Source organism: Garra rufa, chromosome 7 (assembly GCF_049309525.1).
Source record: "Garra rufa chromosome 7, GarRuf1.0, whole genome shotgun sequence".
Lineage (NCBI taxonomy): Eukaryota > Metazoa > Chordata > Actinopteri > Cypriniformes > Cyprinidae > Garra > Garra rufa.
Window position 1 is genome coordinate 35,360,730 of NC_133367.1, and position 13,305 is coordinate 35,374,034.

At 28.8% G+C, this 13,305-nt stretch overlaps 2 protein-coding genes across 2 annotated transcripts in view; one reads left to right on the forward strand and one right to left on the reverse strand.

The window, feature by feature from the left end:
- LOC141338139 (uncharacterized) overlaps positions 1 to 6,205 on the reverse strand; it is an 8,863-nt gene extending 2,658 nt beyond the window's left edge. Inside the window, exons 1-5 of the mRNA XM_073843698.1 lie at positions 6,065 to 6,205; positions 3,494 to 3,598; positions 3,255 to 3,355; positions 796 to 1,041; positions 599 to 690 (exon numbers count right to left, since the gene is read on the reverse strand). Of these exons, the coding sequence (XP_073699799.1) occupies positions 599 to 690; positions 796 to 1,041; positions 3,255 to 3,355; positions 3,494 to 3,598; positions 6,065 to 6,097 (577 nt within the window). The 5' untranslated portion in view covers positions 6,098 to 6,205. The remainder of the gene's footprint in view (positions 1 to 598; positions 691 to 795; positions 1,042 to 3,254; positions 3,356 to 3,493; positions 3,599 to 6,064) is intronic.
- An 864-nt stretch (positions 6,206 to 7,069) lies between these two features.
- Positions 7,070 to 11,915, forward strand: LOC141339030 (myelin-oligodendrocyte glycoprotein-like). Its single transcript, XM_073844650.1, has 4 exons — positions 7,070 to 7,197; positions 8,109 to 8,149; positions 8,243 to 8,563; positions 11,144 to 11,915. Exons 1-4 carry the CDS (start codon positions 7,187 to 7,189, stop codon positions 11,260 to 11,262), a joined length of 492 nt encoding a protein of 163 aa, XP_073700751.1. The 5' UTR covers positions 7,070 to 7,186; the 3' UTR covers positions 11,263 to 11,915.
- Positions 11,916 to 13,305: the final 1,390 nt, after the last annotated feature.

The following is a 13,305-nucleotide window of genomic DNA, read 5'->3' on the forward strand; positions in this document are numbered from 1 at the left end:
TGAAAATAAATAAATGAATTATTATTATATATTATTATATTATTATTAATTATATATATTAAGTTAAATGAAATAAAACTATTAAAATAAAAGTTTCAGTTATTCTGTCAGTAAACATTTCCGAAGCTACATTTCAAATGGTATTTTAGGTACTAAAATTACTAAAACTGAAACATTAAATTAAATTAAATTAAATTAAATTAAATTAAATTAATAATAATAATATTATTATAAAATAATAATAATAATAATAATAATAATAATAATAATAAATAATAATAGTCAAAAAATACTAAACAAAAAAGTTAACTAAAATAAAATATTCAAATAAAAGTTTCAGTTATACTGTCAGTAGACATTTGTGAAGATACATTTCTAACTTTCCTTTAGGTACTAAAATGACTAAAACTGGAAAAAAAAATTATATATTAAAAAATAAAATAATATTAATAGCAATAAAAATAAGTTAATAAAACTGACAAAACAATAAAACTACTAAAATCAAATCAAAAGGGAATCAGAAAATATAAAAAATAAAGCCAATTAAATATTAATGTATTTATTATATTATTGATATGTAAATAAGACAGACATGTACCTCTATGAATCTTGAACGACGAGCTTTCAGACGCCCCCATATGGTTCTCATCATGGCAGAGAAGCGTATCTGACGCTCTTTTGGGTCTCCACCTGAAACAAATAAACATCCATGTTATAAAACCTACTAGATCATAGCGAAATCTCCTGGCTCTCGACCACATGCACTAATCGCCTTACCATGGTTCAGATTCTCACCTGTTATTTCCTGTAAAGTCTCTCCCTGCGGTGGGAGTTTGACACTGGCCTCTGAAACCAGGCGTCTCAGACACCTTATTGGGTGTCTTGTTTGCCTGAACAGGGCTGATTTTTATCGGATGTTTGTTCATTTTAAAACTTAATACTCCACGTGTGGCTTCTTTGGGAATGTTATCCGAGCAGGTGCGTGTGAAGCGGCCTGGTGAAAGATCCCGTCGGTCACCGCTGAGAGACGGCCTGATGAGTCTGCGATGGAAAAATGGACACAAATACATATAAAATGTTCTGTTATGCAACTGTTAATGATGTTTTGCTCACTAAATGTGGCTCAGATAATTGCTACAATATAAATCTATAATTTTTTTTAGCCGTTTTATCACCTGCTAGGAAAAAAACATAAGTCTGACATCTTAAAATTTGAATGATTTAATACTTAGGGTTAGGAATTCATTTGGAATAATAAAGATTTGTTAATGTTTTTGAAAGAAGTCTCTTTTACTCACCCGGACTGTATTGTTTTTTTTTTTATTTAAAAGTAAAAAAAAAAAAAAAAAAAAAAAAAAAAAAAAAGTAACAAATAATTATAACATATACAGTAATATGTGTTTTACAATGACGATATAACTTAAATTACATATATTATGAATACTACATATGTATGTATACTTTATGTATGTATACTTTTAATTATAAAACTAATAAAACAAGCATTACATTTCAACAAGTGGAGAAAGTGAAATCTGGATTGAGAAATCCAGATTGAGTGTGAACACAAGAAAAGAGTGAAAATTAATTAACCATGCAGGTGTTAACTAAAATTATTATATACAAAAACTTTACATTAGTGGAAATAAATGTTAACTTAATAAAAAATAAAATATTAAAATAAGAGTTTAGATTACACTATACTTTCCAAAGCTATATTTCTAATTTTCTAAGTACTAAAATTACTAAAACTAAAGAAATAAAATTAATAAAAATATATATTATTATTATTTTTATAATTATTATTATTAATAATAATAATAATAATAATAATAGTAAAAGTTTTATTAATAATAAAAGTTTAAAATAAATAAATAATAAATAAATATAAAAAAGGTAACTGCATTAAGTATTAAAATAATAATAATAAAAGTAACAAAACAATTTAAAAAAGTTAACTGAAATAAAAAATAAATAAAAGCTTCAGTTATACTGTTATTAGGAATTTGATTGGAATAATACATTTTTTAATCGTAATTTTTTAATCGTAAATTTAAATTTGTTAATGTTTTTGAAAGAAGCCTTTTTTGCTCACCAAGACTATTTTTTTTAATTAAAAATACAGTAAAAACTGTAAAATTGTGAAATATTATTACAATTTAAAATAACTGTTTTCTCTTTGAATATATTTTAAAATATAATTTATTCCTCTGAAGCAAAGCAAAATTTTCAGCATCATTACGCCAGTCTTCAGTGTCACATGATCCTTCAGAAATCAAACTAAATATGCATATTTGCTACTTAAGAAACATTTATTATTATTATTATTAATTTATTAATAATTTTTGTGGAAACTCTACAATTCAAAGGTTTAAAGTATTTTTTTTATTTTTCTTAAAACGTTGACATACAAAAAATAACAATATAAACTAAAATAACTATAACAACAATAGCAATAACAATTAGCTATAGTCTTTCTTTAGATATTTCTAAAGATTTCTATAGACACAGACTTACTATATGACAAAAATTCTACAATCATTTGAGGTGAAACCTTTTTAAAAATACCCAATAATATGTTTTCTGACTAAAAACTAATTTAAAGTAAGAAAAAATAACATGGATTTTAAATTCGTTAAAAACGACAGTAAAGACATTTATAATGTTACAAAAGATTATTTCTATGAATGAAATTAACTTTATATTCATCACAGAATTTTGAAACAAATGTCTTATAGTTAAAAAAATAAATAAATAATAATAATAAATAATAATAATAATAATAATAATAATAATAATAATAATATAATATATATATATATTAGGCAGCATAAACTGTTTTCAACATTGATGATAAGAACCGTTATTAATAATCAAGTACCAATAATAATTGAGCCAGCATATTAGAATGACTTCTGAAGGATCATGTGACACTGAAAACTGGAGTAATGCTGCTGAAAATTCAGTTTTGGATCACAGGAATAAATTAGATTTTAATAAATATCGCGATTGAAAACATTATTATAAACAGTAATAATATTTTACAATATTACTATTTCTACAGCATTTTTTAATCAAATAAATACAGCTTTGGGGACTCATTTCAAACATTTGTAAAAATCATAACTACTCCAAGCTTGAGTGGAAGGATAACACTGAAGCTGGTCTCAGCACACACTACTTACAAAGTGAATAAATAGCTCCATCTAGTGTTGCTTTCCAAACTTTCAAAACATGGTATTTTCAAGTCTTACCTCACTGATTCATTCTTCTGACCGTCTTTCGACAGCACATTTCCATTAGAGCTGCTTTTATGAGGCGTTCTTCCATTGAAAGTGCCTGAACCCCACTGCGTCTGTGGAACAAGAAATATTAAAAAGAATAGTAATAGTAAAAAGAGTTACTTTACATAAAGAGCAATGCATAACACATTTTATTGGCTGATTATATGGATCTTTGTGTTGTGTATTCGTTTAGACAATGGCATCATTACCTTTTGTGAGTTGCTGTCCTGCAGTCGAGACAGTGGAGACTGCATGTCAAGACTGCACGAATCTGACGGCTGCTTCTTTTTGGGGATTCTGAACGGGACTGCCATCTACAACAAACGTGAGAATTGTTAGGATATTCAAATTATAACACATCTGTTAATCATTTCACTTTACACCACGATAAATCAACTTGTGTGTATTTTTGATTTATTTTTTTAGAAATGTAGAGAATTTGTATAAACAGGGTTTCTGCAGGTTGTATAAAGGTAATTTTTACTTTTTTAAGACCAAGTAAAGAAAATTTAAGGAATAAATGGAGGCATTTAAGGAAAAACCAAACATTAATATATCAGTAATATATATTCTCAAAATGTAAATGTCTAGGAAGCACAAAACAAAATGTATTTTATTTATATAATATACAGATCTCCATTACTTTTGAACTCATATCAAAATAAATCAATACAATTTATTTTAAATACTTTTATTTTTATTAAATAAAGAAGAAATAGAATATTTCACTAAAATGTGGAAATAATTTAAATTTGTGTGTTTTTTAAGGAACTGATCAAATATCTACTAATGGTTTCAGAAAAAAAAATAACTAAATAAAACTCCAATGACAGATATTTGTTCTTCTTTTAAGTAAAACTTAATTTTGTTAAATTCCTCAGAAAACAAGACTTCTTACCTTCATTCTCAAATAAATGTATCTTGATTTCAAAAATTGTAGATATTTGTATTGGAAAACAAAAAACAAGACAAAAACGGCGGAAAAGATTAGTTTTATTATTAATTTTATTAACATATTTATTTTATTTTTTTTGCAGTGCATGCAACATTTAATGCTATGGCTTTATGAATTCAAGACTTTCTACTCAAATTTATTTTATGCAAATTTTATTTTGTGCAAATTATGATGTTTTAAGGCCCTGATTAAACTATATATATATATATATATATATATATATATTTTTTTTTTTTCCTTCAGTATTTCCTAAACCCTTTTGACTCAGAATCATAAATGTATTTCTCTGAACTCAAATTATACTTGATATTGTTAAATATCAAGCAAAATATTATGATTAATATTATTACAGTATGCCAATTACTACAATAAATCGCCTTCCAAATAAAACAGACTTTTAAAAATAAAATAAGATTATGTTTTTAAGATCATGGCTTATCATATCTGCATTTACACTACCAGTCAAAAGTTTTTGAACAGTACAATGTTTAATATTTTTTAAAGAAGTCTGTTCTGCTCATCAAGCCTGCATTTATTTGATCCAAAGTACAGAAAAAACAGTGCAATTTTGAAATATTTTTTTACGATTTAAAATAACTGTTTTCTATTTGAATATATTTTAAGATGTAATTTAATTCTGTGATTTCAAAGCTGAATTTTCAGCATCATTACTCCAATGATCCTTCAGAAATCATTCTAATATTCGGATTTGCTGTTCAAGAAACATTTATTATTATTAATAATAATACTTAAAACACTTGAGCATATTTATTTCAGTTTTCTTTGATGAACAGAACGATCCAAAGTTCAGCATTTATCTGAAATAAAACGATTTTGTAACATTATACACAAGCTTGGAGTCAGTATAATTGTTTTTCTTTTTTTGAAAGAAATTATAAAAATGTATATTTTTATTTAGCAAGGATGCTTTAAATTGATCAAAAGTGACGACAAAAACATTTATAATGTTATAAAAGATTTCTATTTCAGATGAACACCGTTCTTCTGAACTTCTTCTGAATATTCATCAAAGAAACCTGAACAAAACATCTACTCAGCGTTTTTTTAACATAATAATAAATGTTTTTAAGCAGCAAATCAGAATATTAGAATGATTTCAAAAGGATAATGCGACTGGATTAATTCAGTTTGGAAAACACAGGAATAAATTAAATTTTAAAATATATTCAAATAGAAAACAGTTATTCTAAAAAGTACAATTATTACACAATTTGACTGTTTTTGCTGCACTTTGGATCAAATAAATGCAGGCTTGGTGAGCGAGCAGAAGAGACCTCTTAAAAAAAAAAACATTAAAAACCTTACTGTTCAGACTTCAATAATAACTAGATTCACTGTGATACTGGCAGCCCAAATATTTTATAAACTAATTTTATATAACCCTTTACAAACAGCTCAGGTTGGGAATCTTTTAAATTATTACTCTTGCATATTTACTTTAAAATCTAGACTCGTGAACAGCAGTGATATAATCTCTCTATATCAGAATAAGTAACTTTAAACGTCCTCACATATCTCTTTCACACAGGGTTGTGTTTTTTAAGACTGTTTAACTGTTTACATGCTCTTCTGACAATCAAATCTGCTACTGCTAATCAAACACAGATTTCTATATAAAACACCAACCACGAGCTTTAACCTTATATACTAAAACTCATTACAATATAAGTGTCTGGAACCTCTAAAGATCCAATTACGTGATTAATGTCAATCAGTTTTAGCATTGGCTGCTGCACTCCAGGGCCATAATATTAGACATCTCAGCTGATATAAGCTTCACAAACGCCATACTTACAGCACACACCTGTCTGAGACTCGCTCTATAAATATCAGGCATGGGTTATGAACGGCTGAAGGCACTGCTAAATCATTCTGGTCAGCAGAATAGCAATAAGTGCACTAAGAAGTGAGCATCCCTGTTTCTGTTTATGTGCGACGTTCTTCCCAGTTCCTCTTCTTCTACACTTGGCGGTTGGTGGGTAAATAATGAGAATCGTTACAGCGCCATCTGGTGTACAGTAGGTATTACATCTTATGGCCAGTTCACGTTTAACATGGATTTTGAGAAATATTCAAACATTTGTGACCCTGGCCTGGACCACAAAACCAGTCATAAGTGTCAGGCTGTCCATTGATGTATGGTTTGTTAGGATAGGACAATATTTGGCTGAGATACAACTATTTGAAAATCTGGAATCGGGTGCAGAAAAATATGGAGAAAATCGCAAAAGTTGTCCAAATTAAATTTTAATAATCAAAAAATACATTTACGGTGGGAAATTTACAAAAAAATCTTAATGAAACACGATCTTTACTTGACATTAAGGGGGGGAAAGGATAATTTTGACCCATAGGCCTACAATGTATTTTTGGATATTCCTACAAATATACCCGTGCTACTTAAGACTTCAGTGTATTTTACATAGCTTAATAACAGATTTATTTTAATTAATTTCTTTTTCAATTATTCATTTGTGTATTTGATATAACTATGAAAAATGAACGAAAAAAAATAATGAATGAAAACCCATATTCACTCATATTAACATCTGAACATATTTCATATCACTCATAACAAAAACAAATACATTTTAAATTTGTGTGTTCGTGTACGTGGCTTTTTTTTTCAGTTTAGATGAAGGTTTCGCCTTAAATACTCGAAAATGAAACATGCAACACAAACGTATATTTTTTTTTATTCATATAATTTATATTAGTTATTTTACACGACAATATACGTGTTTATATATAAAACAATTTAAAGTGAATACAATATTAACAAAAGACCTATTGTATTGAACTTGCGCAAGTGCGCATGTCATGTCGTGCTTATTATGACGGTCAGGTTCACATTATATTTTAGCTGATATTTCAGCGTATTGCTTTCCAATAGCTACCCGTTTGCACGGTTATAAATTTATACATCATGGTTAAAAGGTACGTTGTTGAAATTGTCGTCGTCGAGCAGTAGACATATTTATTGTCTGGCCTTCAGGACAAAGAACCGCTGTGTCTCCTAGCTAGAAAAGGCTTTGCGCCAGCTAAGTGACGATAGATATATAAATATCGATCGATTCACGACGATAACGTCTCCTAAATATCCCCAGAATCAGACAAATGTAATTTCCAAAGCTTCCGTTCAGAAATTGTCCGTTTGGTTGCGCGGTTAGGTACCTAACGTTAGCTGCGTTTATTTCTAGTAACTAGCTTGCCAGGCTAGTTAAACATAAACAAATCTCCAATTCTTGACATATTAATTACAGAAAATTGTCATCGCGGATATTTATGCCTATATAATAATAATAATAATAATAATAATAATAATAATAATCTATATTATATGACGAACGTATATAGTTTGTGTTTGTATTTTTCTTATCTGATGTCAAACTGCACCTGTTGCAGTTCATTTCAGATGAATAACTTTAAATTATAAGCATATAAATAATCATTATATATAATGTAATATATATATAAATAAGGTTTAAACGACTTTTAATCATCTAAATACACCGTTATCCAGTACAGCTAATGTAAATGTATATAAATGTCAAGCTCATTTAAAGCAAGCCAGTATTTAACAGTAAGCTGAGCTCTTTTGAGGCTGCTTGTCTTTATAAACTTTGCTGTTATAGGTTTCATCATCCACTTTTGTCATCATAAATGACGTTTGTTGACCTCTGTGTCACTGCGGTACCTGTTGTTGAAGTCTATGAGTCCTCTCAGGGAAAGCGATTTTTATTAAACAGTAACTAGTACCCTGAGGCATATCTTTAATATTGGGAATACAAGTTTAACACAGTTTATTATGTCTGTGTGTGGTTTTCATGTTTGTTTGTTTTTTGCAGTGTGCTGCTCGTCTGTTTCTTTATACTACTTTTGATTGAAGGTAAGAACATAAAATTGCTGATTTTTTTTTTTTTTAAACCTGAATATCAACTGGCTTTCACGTGTTCCTGGTCTGTCTTTGCTTTTGTTTCAGCATCTGTGCAGGAAACAGTTCAGGGTTTTATTGGAGAATCTGCAGTTTTGCCGTGCCATCCTGGGACCAGGCAACTTACAGTCATCACTGCACACTGGAGATATGAGGACAGGAAGAATGTTTACGACATACAAAATGGCAAAGGGACGACTAAGGAGCAGGACCCAGAGTACAAAGGCAGAACTGAAACATTTCCTACAGAGTATTCAAATGGAAACTTCTCCCTCAAGCTTGGGAATCTTCAGAAAGGTGATGAAGGGTCGTACTGCTGCTTCATCCCTGAGTTTGGTCTCAATGAATGCGTCAGTGTTCAAGTCGAAGGTGTGATGAAAAATTTTAATTTTCTCCTAAATATCAGTGGTTGGTATTTAAGTGCATTGAAGTAAGCTGAAGTGTGTATTGTTGTTAAAATATTTTATCTTGTCCAGGTTTAATGTGCGAAGGCAACTGCACAGCAAGCTGTTTATAGGTTGAAATACAGAATGTAAACACTGGTGCTCTGTGACACTTTCAGTTGTTTGTTCAAGTAGTCCTGTGCATCATTTCTGCCTCGACCAATGGGATGGATTGGGGGGGGAGGGGGGGCTACCTGTAGTAAGCTGTTTAGTGAACAAGAGTAGTATGGAGAAATTCAAAACGGCTAATTTTGAGACCCAAAAATAAAAATCACAAAACAAAATTAATCTCAAAAACACAACAAATCTGTGTAATAAACATTGTAGGGAAAAAAAACTCATTTGACACACAAAATAACAGAGTATAAAACTCATTATAAAACCAAATAACAAATCTGATAAAAAAAATAATGCAAAATAACTGGTGTGGCGAACAAAATAACAACTCTGGGAAACAAAATAAGTTCTAAGACAGTATATATTCTAAAAAAAGAAATTGGGATTAAAAAATATTAGATAATATAATACAACATAAGCAGTCAGACGAACAAAACAACAGTATGACAAAGAACATAACCAATTAAAAAAAAAAACAAAAAAAAAACGAATCTGTTAAACAAAATAAATCAGATACACAAAATAACAAATTTTGAAACAAAACTAACAAATTCTAAAACAAAATGAAAAACTAAACAAAAAAAATGATATTCTAAACAAAAAAAGAAACAAATCGTACAAATAGTATACATTTTAAAACAAAAAGAATAAATCAGAAACTAAATAACAAATAAAAAACTAATTTGATAAACAAAAAAATTTAAACAAAATGACAAATTTGATAAACAAAAGTTGAAACAAAATCAATTCTAAAACAAAAAGTCAAATCCGAAACAAAATAACAAATCTGATAAACAAAATGACAATTTTGATAAACAAAATAAAAGTCATATAAAAAAAATCATATAAACAATATAACAAATTCTAAAACTAAATCTGATTTTAAAAAAAATCAGATGAAACTGACAAATCTGTGAACATAAGTAAAACAAAAATAAATCTGATAAAGAAAAATTCTAAAACAAAATGAGAAATTTAATAAACAAAAGGTGTAAAAGTAAATTCTAAAGCAAAACTAATTTGGTAAACAAAAACAAAAAAATGAAACAAATAAACAGAATGACAAATTTATATGATATAAATATGATAAACTAAATTCTAAAACAATATGACAAATCTGATAAACTAACAAATTTTAAAACTTCATTTAGTCTTTTGTTGGAGATGAAACTAAAATTCTAAGGCAAAACAAATATGTTAAACAAAATAACACAACTGTTAAACAAAATAAAAGATTAAACAAAATAACAAACCAGATAAACCGTATAATGAATTCTACAACAAAATGACAAATCTGATAAACAAAATAACTAATTTCATAAATTCTGAATAACAAAATAAAAGATGAAACAATATGAATCAGATACACAAAATAACAAATTCAATAAACCAAAAATATAGGTTATGAAATAAATGACAAAATGAAAAATTGAAATAAACAAAATAAAAAAAGAAGCGAAATAACAAATCTGATAATCAGAAATAACAGATGAAACAAAATAACAAATGTTATCAAATATTTGAAAAAATCTGATAAACAAAATAAAAATACAGCAAAATAAATCAGATACACAAAACAACAAATTGTAAAACAAAATGACAAATCTAATGAACAAATCAGATAAACAAAATAACAAATCTAATAAACAAAAAAATAACAGGTTATGAAACAAAACAAAAATTGCAAATTTGATAAAGTAAAAAATGAAACAAAATAACAAATCTGATAAACAGAACAAATTTGATAAAAGAGGAAACAAAACAACAAATCAGATAAACAATATACATTTAAAAAAAAGACAAATCAGAAAAAAATAACCAATGAAACAAAATAACAAATCTGATAAACAAACTAGCAAATTCTAAAACAAAATGTCAAATCTGATAAAATAACAAATGAAACAAAATAATAGATGTGTACTTAGATAAATAAAAATAAAACATTAAACAAAAAATAAACAAAATAACAAAACTGATCAACAAAAGATGACACAAAAAAACAAACCAGGTAAACTAAATAAATTCTAAATAAAAATGTTTAATTTGATAAACAGCATAACGAATTCTAAAACAAAATGAGAAATCCGATATAACAAATGAAACAAAATTACAATTCTAGTGAACAAAATAAAAGATGAAACAAAATAGCAGTTCTTACAAACTAAATATTTTCCAACAATCAAAACTAAATATAAAATCCAAATATCAAAACATTAAGGACGTGACGTGTTGCCAAGTATGGTGACCCATACTCTGCATTTAACCCATACAAGTGCACAAACGCAGACTTGAACCTTCAACGTTCAGGGTTACAAGTCCGACTCTCTAACCATTAGGCCACGACTGCCCAAAGTAACTCAAAATACTGTTTTCCTTTTTTATGTTTTAGAGAAACCGAGAGGAATCCAAGAGAATCCCGGCTCAAACGGTGGAGTTGAAACAACAGCAGGGAGGATTGTATCTCTGTTAATTCCTCTCTTCTCTATTGCTCTTCTGCTCTGTGTGTGATTACTGAATACATATAGATCAGCAACATGTGCTTTATTTGCAGTGAGCCTTGACTTTGCAATATTACTGTTTTCTACTTACTGGACCACAGTAGAAACCAAAGAATTATGCTGCGTTGTGTCTAGCATCTAGATATAATTTATGACAAACATTTGGACACACACATATCAGACCTATTATAATCAGGGTAGATGCCATAAGTACAGTTTGTCCACTGGACTCTTCTGTAGTGGATTCAGAGTTTAGATTGAGTCATCCAGCTTGCAACTACGGCTTTCCAGAACATTTCCAGTGGACAAAACCACTAAATGTAAAAATGATATTAATTAAGACAACTGCTTTTCCATTCGCATTAAAAAACTGAAATGTTGCGCTACCCTGACATGTTCTTTAACACATGTGGTTTTCTGCTTCAGGCAGATCAGTTGCACTAAACTTTATTTATTTATTGTTTATTTATTCTATTTTATTTAAATATAATTGTGTTTGTGTTTAATTTAATGTGTTACCGAATTTAATTTATCTATTTATTGTCTTTTGTTTGAGGTGTTGAGTTTAACTTCAGTTACCAGTTCAAACAGTGTACATTTTTAACACTACTGTTGTATTAACTGTGCTGGCTTGAATAGTGCAAATAAATTTGTTCTTAGAAACATCCGTTTATTGTTTTGATTCAATGAGATGCGTAAAAAAAAGATTCCGGAATAAAAATTTCCTGATAATTTACTCATCCCCCATGTCGTCCAAAATGTCCATGTCTTTCAAACAGAAAATAAGGTTCTTGAGGAAAACATTCCAGGATTTTTCTCTATATAGTGGACTTCAATGGCGATCAACGGTTCGAAGGTCCAAACTGGGGACTTGTCTAGCAAAACTATAAGTCATTTTTATCTCAAAATTCAAAATCATCCGACATCGTTGTTTTTTCATGTGACCTTTCCAACGTGATTACATAATGTGTAAAGTCAAGCTAGTGCAAAATAAGCATTTGTGGTTAAAAAGTATAATATTAGTATTTTTTTTAACCTTATTCCTTGACTGATATCCTGTAAAGCCATTTGAAGCTGCATTGAAACTGCAAATTTGGACCTTCACCCTGCCAATCCCCATTGAAGTCTACTATATGGAGAAAAATCCTGGAATGTTTTCCTCAACAACCTTAATTTCTTTTCAACTGAAGAAAGAAAGACATGAACATCTTAGATGACATAGGGGTGAGTAAATTATCAGTACATTTTTGTATGGAAGTAAACTATTATTGGCACCCTTGGTAAATGTGAGCAAAGGCGGCGGTGAAAATAAACCTGCATTGTTCATCCTTTTGATCTTTCGTTTAAAACATTGACAAAACTCAAACCTTTCGTTGAGGTAAAACAATTGAAAGTGTGGGAAACTTACATAAACTCACAAAGTTTTTTTTTCTCCAATGCATGTTGGCCATAAATATTGGCACCCCTAGAAATTCTTATGAGTAAAATATCTGTGAAGTATATTCACATTTTTAGCACGCCAGGGTGACTAGAAGCATGAAATTATCCATCCATTATGTCTTGTTCCACAGGATTATAAATATGAGGAACACAAAGACCGAATTCCACTTCCAAAATAAAAATATCCTGATAATTTTACTCACCACTATGTCTTTCTTTCTTTCTTTCTTCAGTCAAAAAGAAATTTAAGGTTTTTGAGGAAAATATTCCAGGATTTTTCTCCATATAGTGGACTTCAATGGGGATCAGCATGTTGAAGGTCCAAACTGCAGTTTCAATGCAGCTTCAAAAAGCTCTACACGATGCCAGCTGAGGAATAAGGGTCTTGTCTAGCAAAATGATCGCCCATTTTCTAATTTTCTATACTTTTATATACTTTTTAACCACAAATGCTTCTGTTGCACTAGCTTTGCGATGCACGACTTCACACATTACGTTATCATGTGTGGTTAGTTCCATCTGTGTGCTTTGCTTCAAAGGTCGAGTAGGGTGAAAAACTCCATCTCATGTTCTCCTCCAACTTCAAAATTATCATTATACCTTTTTTGTAAAG